The sequence below is a fragment of the Colossoma macropomum genome, unplaced genomic scaffold, assembly GCF_904425465.1.
Source record: "Colossoma macropomum unplaced genomic scaffold, Colossoma_macropomum, whole genome shotgun sequence".
NCBI classification, from domain to species: domain Eukaryota; kingdom Metazoa; phylum Chordata; class Actinopteri; order Characiformes; family Serrasalmidae; genus Colossoma; species Colossoma macropomum.
The window spans coordinates 43237222-43247621 of NW_023494805.1; the positions used below are offsets into that span (position 1 = coordinate 43237222).

At 39.2% G+C, this 10400-nt stretch overlaps 1 protein-coding gene across 4 annotated transcripts in view; it reads left to right on the plus strand.

Moving 5' to 3' along the window:
* Positions 1-10400, plus strand: part of myo9b (myosin IXb) — a 79364-nt gene that overhangs the window by 18710 nt on the left and 50254 nt on the right. For all 4 annotated transcript variants that reach the window (XM_036596148.1, XM_036596149.1, XM_036596150.1 and 1 more), the window contains exon 3: positions 7796-7890. In XM_036596148.1, the coding sequence (XP_036452041.1) occupies positions 7796-7890 (95 nt within the window). The remainder of the gene's footprint in view (positions 1-7795; positions 7891-10400) is intronic.

Here is a 10400-nt window from a genome sequence, read left to right on the forward strand (position 1 = left end):
ACTTCGTGTATAACGTTGTGTTTAATGTTGGTTAGTATGTTAACCTGTTAACTGTGGCCCCGTTTTTGCCTGAAACGGTGTACCCAAACTAAAGGGGGTGCTGTTCCCACAAACTCTGGGCTACAGTCATGACGTTGGTCTCAGTTGAAAGGAAACACTCAAGTTTTTCCCCAGCTGTCAGAATAACTGTCTGAATGATTGACACAGAGTGTCAGAGTCTAGAATGGAGGAGTTTATTTCCTCCTGACTCACCGATCTTTAAACTGAGGTCTGACTCTTGCCGTGTTATCAGACCACACATTCTGGATGATGGTGTCTCTGTGGAGGTGGCGAGGCTCTAAAGGTGAGGAGACACAGGTTTGCTGGCGTTTGATCATTCAGTGCTGATGTTGCAAATGAGCACTCAAAGAACCCTTTGCATGATTAAAAGGTTCTTTGCGCTGTGAAGTGGTTCTTCAGATCGATGGAGAATGTGCTGTAGAGGGTTGTATGTAGCATCAAGAAGGGTTCTTCTATTGTTACGATGTCAAGCTTGTAACGACAGAAGAACCCTTTTTGGTGCTATATAGAACCCTTTTCGAAAAGGTTCTACAGCACACTCTTCGATCTGAAGAACGCTTTCACCATGCAAAGAACCATTTAATCATGCAAAGGGTTCTTTGAGTGTTCCTGGTTCTATATAGAACCATCTTTAAGTGTGTAGAAAATTTACATTTGGGGACCGGGGTGCCTAAACTTACACACACACCTGTATCAGTGAGGCTGTGGGCCAGAGACCGTCTCAGCTGAGGGCATAAAGGCTCCAGTGCTCTATCGGCCTGATAAGAGGCTGTTTCTGCCGAGGTGGAGGTGGAGGTGGGTTCTGTGGTCTGATTAGAAATGCCTTTAGAACCTGGAGGAGTTCAGGAGCCTGTCAGAACAGGAGCCGAGTAACGTCACCGCTCTTCCACGGCCACATTCCTCTGACTGGGGATGTCCCATCAGGCATTTTTACCCCCATCCTGCTCAGAGTCCTTTAACCCGTTCATCTCCAACAGGTAGATATGAAACAGAACGTGTTCTAGTTGGACTGAAGACATGAAGTGTTGTGCTGTTATACCTCAGATGAATCTCTGTCTCTTGTAAGAGTCTTTTATCTGAAATTAGATTTGAATGTAATAATAAATGAAGTAATTAAAATTCTTTTTTAGCCGTATGATTTGATTGATTAATGAGATGGAGGGGAATTCCACTCATATTCCTAAATTCCTGCAATATCAACCGGTTAAGATGTAAACAGAGCTGTTCAGAGTGGTTTGGTGTGAAATGACTCCACACCCCATTTCATTTCACACCTGTATTCAGACAGGCTCCGCCCTCCTGCGCTCGGACTGGCTAAAAGTGTTCCAACTCATTGGCTGGTGTTCTAGAATGAAAGTTAATACTAATGATGAACTTTACTTAAAGGGAAACTCCACCGATTTTTCAAAATTTCTGCATATTAACTGGTTGAGATGTAATCAGAGTGGTTCAGAGCGGTTTGGTGTGAAACACTCAGTTCTAGAGAAACTTACCGAGTCAGAACTGTTCACAGTGGTGGTGATAGGAACCAGACGTCCACCTCTAAAAGCTCCCTCACAGGAAGTTCCTACATGAAATGGTTATGAATTCACTGCCTGATGACTGAGACAGTAGTTTTGAGAAGATTTTGGCCTTAAAATATACATTTTTTTTAAAACTCTTCATAGTAGGGCTGAAATATTAATCATGTTATATCGAAATTGCAAATTGAGTGCAATTTTCGAATACTGAGCGGTGCAGTTTTGTAAAGTTCCCATATTATCAAAGCCATTGTCTTCAATTTTAAGTGGGTAACGCTGAACTTGTGAACTTCCTGTAGATGAGTTGGATCAATCAGATGTAGCCAAGCCTTCATGTGTTGTGACATCACAACCACAACTTACTGGCAGTCTGGCTCACTACATTCAGGGTTCGAGCCTCAAGCCGGAGAAGGTATTTTTGGCCAAAAAAAGCCTGAACCTTAATTTGTGGAAAATAATCGCAATTTAAAGTCACAATAATAGCAAGAAAAATTGCAATTACATATATTTAGTCCTCTGCTTCATAGTAAATGTCTCTACAATGAACCATTTCGCATGAGACCACATTAAATGACAATTTAAATAGGTAGAAATGTGAAATTAAATTTATGAAATTCCGTTTTAAGTTATTGCAAACCAATAAAGCAGCATGTCCCCAAACTTTTGGCAGGCAGCGCTCTGGAGTTTCCATCTCTGGCAGAAGTGGTTGTGCATTGTGAGAAACCCACAAGTGGCAGATGCGCTTTGGTGGGGTTTCGATTACCCACCGCAGTCGCTCGATTTGCGCTGTGCCGTGTTGTTTTTAGGCTCAGCAGAGAGAGCCCACTCACCAGTCACTGATGTGGGTTAGTAGCATATAAATATCACCTAACTCTCGTACCGTGTGGCCCAATAACAGCGCGAGTGGGCAGAGTTATTTCAGTCAGTTTCATTTTCACTCACGGGATTTGATCTTCCTCAAAACTGCACATCCGTCTGTCAGCCTCCTACTGATGTTCAGCTGTGTTTCTTGGAAAATGTCGTGCTTTCAATCAGTGGCCCACAATGATGAGCCTTCTGTTCACCTGTGGGTGGTTTATATTATAAATAAATATTGACACAAACAATTACATCTGTGAAACGGTGGTCCTCGAAATAAACCTGCTTAGGCTTTAATATGTTAAAGGGGAATTCCTCATATTCACATTCTGCATAATTAAGTGGTTAAGATGTAAACGGAGTGGTTTGGTGTGAAACGTTCTTGAGAAACTTAAAGTCAGAACTGTTCACAGTGGTGGTGATAGGAACCAGACGTCCACCTCTAAAAGCTCCCTCACAGAAAGTTCCTACATGAAATGGTTATGAATTCACTGCCTGATGACTGAGACACTGTTTTATGATAGTTTAGAGAACTTAAACTCCATTCATGGTGGAGGGATACATGCAGGACGCTGTGAGGCAAAATAGTCCCCAAAGAAAACTTATTATTTCAGGTTTTCCACTATTTTCCATCATCAACATTCCATATAGACTCAGAAGACTCGTGTAGGTTCACTGGTGGTTCTGGATAGTAAATAAAATGTCTATATCTGTGTTGTAGTCATGGCGACCCCTGGTTCCTATCACCACCACTGTAAAGACATCTGAACCATTTCACACCAAACCACTCTGAGTGACTTGGAATCTCAGTGATTGAATTATACAGACGTGTAAACATGTAAAGGGGAATTCCAGTGTTTTTGTTCCTATATTTCTGCATGTTTAACCTTTTCTAGATCACTTTACCAGCACATTCAGTCAAAGTGTTCACTTGTATTTTATCGTCCAGCATTGTGGAGATGCAGTACACCGTTAGAAAGCTTTAAATCTCAGGATTCGATTCCCTCAAACCATTTTATGATCCGTTATTCACAGCAGTGATGATCGTCTCCTTCACAAAATATGTGAGCATATGTGGAAAAAGCAGATTATCATACGCTGGAAAATGTTTTATCACATGTGGAAAAATGTAATCATATGACATCACATATGATCAGTGTGATTCGGGTCATTCTACAGAAACGTCCACTTCTCTATCTCTCCATAGGAGTCACTGGTGTTACTGATCCTCATTGGTGTTCCACATAATAAAGGAACACCAGAGACATTTTTAATGAACAATGCATTTTACAGAATGGCTGCTACAGAGCATCAAACCACAGGTCGTCAATCATGGAATATCCACTAAAATATGGAATTTAATCCATTTGTATTCTATTTTTTCACAATGACCTCAGAATAAAGTGGGTCACACCAGTGACTTCAGCTAAAAGCTTCATATGAAATCATGAGCTAAATGAGAAAATCTCTGATAACTGAAAGACACAGTGGACTCACCATGTGCTTCTCTTTATAGATCCTCAGAAAACAGGTAAAAGGAAGTCAAGTGATGTCATCAGTGTGACTTTTATTTCAAAATAAGAGATTTTTTGTTACGCAGTAACACCAGTGACACGACTCCTGGGGACAACAACTTTCATTATACATTTTATAATATTTATTTGACTTTTGTTTTCTTTGTCATTTAATTTATATATTTCATAGTCATTTATAGATTATTGTAGTTAAAATTGCAGAAAAACTGGTTTTTACCTCAAAATCTGGCCTCAGCCTTTACACACGACTGTGAGGACGAGCTCTTCTGTGGTGATTGGAATTATATATGATCCATTTAAAAACCAATATTGCTAAATTGAGGCTCAAGAAGGTGTAATTGTTAAAATCACTTACTTAAAAATATAAATAAATTGTAACCCTAACATGTTTTTCAAGTGTAATATATCTGTAAACGCTACGGACACAAAAATGGACGCTACACATGTAAAATATGTGAATTGGCAGTAAAGTTGTGGTTATTTTTTCCGCAGCTTTCTGGATAAGAGGCTTCTAACACCATCACAGGCCAACATCCTCTTCTAGCTCAGTCCTGCCCGACTCCAGTCCCACAGAGGAAACACAGAAGTGCAAAAAATCTCTCAAAACCTCTCAAATCTCTCAAAAATCAAACATTACTTCTTTATTTGACAGGCAGTATTACATTACAGTACATACCCAGAGTGTTTCCTTTCAAATGAGACCAAGATAATGACTTTAGCACATGGTATGTAGGAACTGCACCCCCTTTTACTTTGGGTGCACCATTTCAGGCTCAAATGGGGCCACAATGATCAGGTTAAACGGTTAAGATGCGAACGAAGTCATTGAGAGTGGTTTGGTGAAGGCCTGGGCGATAAGGTGATGTAATCTGACATCATCGATGGTTGATGAGTAACCCCATGACGATGGTTAAAGGGTGTTAATCTGCGTGTTGGCAAACTGACGGAGAACTGGAGAGGCCTGATGTTAGATTTACCGTTATTATTAACACGCTGGGTGATTGTGGAGCGTTTAGAAGGGGAACTCTGTCTCCGCTGCGCATTTCTCACAGTGCGGTTTTCCGTCTCAGAAGAAACTGCAGCACTTTCTGTGTGTTAGAAGTTAAGTGCATACATGGTTGACCAAATTAGCTCAGGTACAGCACCCGTAGCTGCAGAGCGTCAGAGATGAGTTCCTGTTCACACCCGCTATTAATATCAGTCTCATGTGGTCTGATCACTGGTAGACAAATGTCCATTTACTGAGGCCACCTTCATCGAGTCCAAAAAAAGTAAATAAGACAGTGACTATTTAAGTCTACAGAGACCAGAAGTTAATTTAATTTATTTATTTTTATTATTTGCTCTTTTTTATTCACAGTCAAATTTGCATTTTGTGTTTATGTTCAGGGCTCACATCATGGAAATAAAAGAGCTTGATGTACCACATTAACATTGTTAAAGGGGAACTCCACCAACTTTTCACTTAAAATTCCTGCATAATTAAACAGTGAAGATGTAAACAGAGTCGTTCGTGGTTTGGTGTGAAAAGCTCTGTTCTAGAGAAACAAATCAGATTTTTTTCCCTAATGTGACTCAGATCTGATGTTTTCAGGGTTGTGTGGACACACATCTGGTCTTTTCAAATCCAACCTGAGTCACCTTCATATGTGGTCCCAGATCGGATACGTATCCGATTTGTGGTCATACGACCTTAATGTAACGCTCAGATCTGAATTCATGTGCTTTTTTTCCACTGCGCTGCGCCATCATTCAGCGTTACCATGGCAGCAGCGCCAAACAGAAGTTAAAGCCTGTAAACGGTGGAAAAGCAGCTCATCTCACCTTTTTCTCCTTCGTCTCGCTCTAATAATGAAGCTGAGAGCTGATCAGAGTTAATGATCTTCTCAGCGAAGCTCGTTCTGCTCGTTAGTTTGTGCTGATGATGAACGTGATTTGTTCATGTGACGTTACTGAGTAGGATGAGCTCATGAGGGTCATTTCAGGACGCCGGTTCATCACATTAATGACAGATTTGAGTCACTTACCTAAACGAGCGTGAACCATCGAGTCAGAGAGATCGGATTTGACCAAAAAATCAGATTTGAACAATGAGGCTTGTAATGTGAACGTAGCTTTAGAGTCAGAACTGTTCACAGTGGTGGTGATAGGAACCAGACGTCCACCTCTAAAAGCTCCCTCACAGAAAGTTCCTACAGGAAATGGTTATGAATTCACTGCCGGATGACTGAGACACTGTTTATTAAGTAGTTTATTAAAAGTTGTTAGGCTTCACAGAGACAGAAATGGGACAACACAATATATAAAAATATTACCAATCATATTAACCAGTAATATTAACCAACATATCACAATATGATTTTGATGCCTCCCATTTAACACCCGTCTAATGAGTTTGCAGTTTGTATGCAGGCATGTTAGTGAGCTTATAGTTCACCACATTCATGGATGATTCTACTGAACTGATTCAGAGTCAGAGTCATCTTGGACTTTAGACTAAAATCCTTTCCTTTGAGTGACTCTAAACCTTAATTATGATTATGTTATTAAAACTAATGATTGAACATTCCAAAATAATCATAACTCTACCCAAACTGTACCAAATGTGTCAGTAGTGACTGTTTCAGTGACAATTTTAGCTCATTTTGAGCTCAAAAAAACTGAAAACCAGCTGTTCACACAGAAAATCATCATATTTTACATTAAAACACTAAAAAGTGCTGAACTGCAGAAAATATGGTGATTCTTAATGTTCCACACTGATTTTCAGACTTTGGGACACATTTACTTCAAAACAATGGGATCTAACTGCTCACCATGTGGCCATGAGGGACAGGGATGCAGCCTCACTTCCTGCTCTGAAAGGCGGGGGGCGTCGCTAAATTAAGGCCCACATACTAAAACTCTTTGTGTTTCGGTACTGACTTCAAAAAGTGGGACTCATGAAGAATAAATGTTTGCAACTTAAATTGAAAAAGGTATAAAGATGCACGTCCCAATAATAAGTACCTTTATAAATGATGATGTTGTAAATATTTAGCTTATTACTGTCTCACTTAATGCTTTGGGCTTAAATAGATCAGAACATAATGCTTGTAAATATCTAAGATCTGAATACTTTATTGTTTATTTATGTATTTTTTATTGTAGGGCTGCAGTTTGAACTCACCTTACAACAAAATTGTATCCTGTCAAATGACTTTTTTATCAAATCTATAATCTAAGATGTATTTTGAGATTGTTGTGGTTATTGTAAGATTATTTAACTTATTTCTAGATTTTTTTGTCTTGTTTTAAATCACTTTAAATTAAATGATCTCACTGTAAAGGCAGATAAGTTTGAAGACTGTTTCCTAAAACAAGCAAAATCAACTACCAATAAAAATTGAAAAATAATAAAGTAATAAAATTGCTTCAATTTCAGGACCATTTAATTGTGATTTTGGTTGGTCAGATTATCACTATACTGGCAGAAAGTGTTGCTTGGTTCGAGCAAAATGATCTACCCATACAGTGAGATCATTTCACCCAATAGAATCATTTAAAACAAGATAGAAATGTCTAGAAATAAGTTAAATGATCTCATAAGATTCTTACAGCATCCTCAGAATGAGGAATATTTCCTATATCGACTAGATTTAAGATCATTTCACGTGATAAGACAGTATGTTTGCAGTGTGTTCAGTAGAAAGGTCCATATAGGCTCGCTGTGTGTTTATCTGTGAATACACGGACTCGCAGGTCTAAAGACTGGTGTGTAGTTGTATCTCTGGCCGTTACTGATGCTGGTGGGCTCTGATTTTCCGTTGTCTTCTCCTGCAGGCCTTCGGAAACGCGAAAACGGCCTACAACAACAACTCCAGCCGCTTCGGGAAGTTTATCCAGGTGAACTTTTTGGAGGGTGGTGTCGTCAGAGGGTGAGTCAGCACTAAAGCTCCTGCATGTTTCAGATGAGTGAGTGACATTCCTACGAATGATTCGCTCAGAAACCGAGAGAAAGAGAACCCCTCTCACTTTTCCACAGCTTGAAGAGACAGAACAGTAAAACATTAGGAACAGCCCAAACACAGACGATCAGCCGAGACGTGTTTTAGCACTGGAGCTACGAGACTCTTAAAAACGATCTTCTTCACAGGTTCTTTAGTAAAGAAAATGGTTCTATGTAGAACCGTGAACACTTAAATATCCATTTGCATGCTAGAAGAACCCTTTTTGGTTTCATATAGAATATAGAACCCTTTTCAAAGGTTCTATATGTCATATAGAACCATTTCCTATGTGTCAAATAGAACTCTTTTCAAAAAGTTTCTATATAAAACCATCTACAGCTCATTCTCCATCAGTCTGAAGAACTCTTTCATGATGCAAAGAACCCTTTAATCATGCAAAAGGGTTCTTTGAGTGTTCATGGTTCTGTGTAGAACCATTTGCATGCTTAAATGGTTCTTTGCATTGTGAAATGGCTCTTCAGACTGGTGGAGAATGTGCTGTAGACGTTTCTAAAACGGAAAAGGGTTCTATGCAGCACCCAAAAAGGGTTCTGTTATATTTACAATGTCAAGCTTGTCACAGTAGAAGAACCCTTTTGGGTGCTATATAGAAGCCTTTTGAAAAAGGTTCCGTATACAACCATCTACACATTCTCTATCAATCTGACGAAGCCTTTCATGATGCAAAGAACCCTTTAATCATGCAAAGGGTTCTTTGTGTGTTCATGGTTATATATAGAATATATCTATTTTTGAAAAGGGTTCTATACAGCACCAAAAAGGGTTCTTCTATTGTGACTATGTCAAGCCTGTAACAATAAAAGAACCCTAACTGGTGCGATGTAGAATACTTTTCAGAACGTTTCTGTATAGAACCATCTACAGCTCATTCTCCATCAATCTGACGAAGGCTTCCGTGATGCAAAGGGTTCCGTGAGTGTTCATGGTTCTATGTAGAGCCGTGTTCTTTACTAAAGAACCCTTGAAGAACCGTCTTTAAGAGTGAAGCTGCACGTTCTTTAAATTGGTTGAGGCTCTGAGCTCTTGATTGGTGCACTGGAAAAAATGAAATGGTCTCAAATCCAGTCAACATCTCTAATATTTCTCATTTTGAGATTGTCGTAAGAATATTATAAGATCATTTAAAGGGCCCATGGTCCACATTTGCCTTGTATTTTTATCATCTATTCCCCCTGAGGTCCACTTATAACAGTGATGTGGGTTTCGGTACCAAAAACCGTCGTCATTCGTGTTTAGATGATCATTTTCCAGCCTCTCTTTAACCCTTAGAGTTAAACTGTTTTTGTAACTGTGACTTTAGGACTCACACATGTAAATGAGCTCTGCTCTGATTGGCTTCCCTGTATTGTGTTTCATTCAAAAAGCATCTTTCATTCTAAAAACACTCCTTGCAACGTCAGTGTGAAACTGCTCTAGGCTGAATTGGCGGATGTACATAAATGTTTTTGTTTTTTTTTGTGACATCACAAAAACAATGAATTCAAAACAGGATGTTTCTGCAGTTTAGTTTACACACAGTATTAGTCTCTTATTTTAAAAAAGAAAATGTGTTTTTCCATGATAGAAGCTTATTTCCAGACCCTTTTTCCTTGTTTTAGTAATGTAAAGTGAAATTATCTCACTGTACTGGCAGATATTTCTACTTTTAATAGTAATAATCACAAATTACAGCTATTTCTAAAATATCTTTATATTTTGGGATAGGTTATTTAGCGCCAGTATGTACAGTATATCTAATTTATATTTTAATGGGGGTCCTAGGCAGCTGTGCAACGATAACCCCCCCCCCTCCCTCACCGCTAACAAGTAATGGAAACTTAAACCCCACCAATTAGCATGTTGCCAACTGCACGCCTAAATTATCACACACTCACCTCAGGCCACGTGGAGCTGGAGCCTTCTATGGCCTTTTTTCCCTTCAAAGGAGAATTTCACCAAATTTTCCAAATTTCTGCTTAATTGAGTGTTTGAGGTGTAAACAGAGTCACTCAGATTGGTTTGGTGTGGAACCTTAAATAAAACAGGCTGTTTTCATGTCTATAAGATGGATATATGTAAATGAGCTCTGTTCTGATTGGCTGTCTTTATTAAAAAAAAGCATTCATAGCTGCAACACTCAATAGAACTTCAATATGAGTAGGCGGGGCTAAACCGCCTGGATAGATGTCAATGAGTTGGTCCTTGTGACATCAGAGTAACAGTGAATGTAAAACAGGCTACATATTTGCATATTAAAAATAGTTTTTGTGTGATATCAGCCCTTTAGCGTCTGTTTTGACCAGAAATAAATGAAACCATACTTTTGTACAGCGCTGTTTATCAGCCTCATAGCTGCAATGCTGAAACCAAAGGACGAAAACATGTCTTGGCTGATCATCTGCGTTTTTGGTAAGCAGGAAACTAGAGTCATCTGTCGT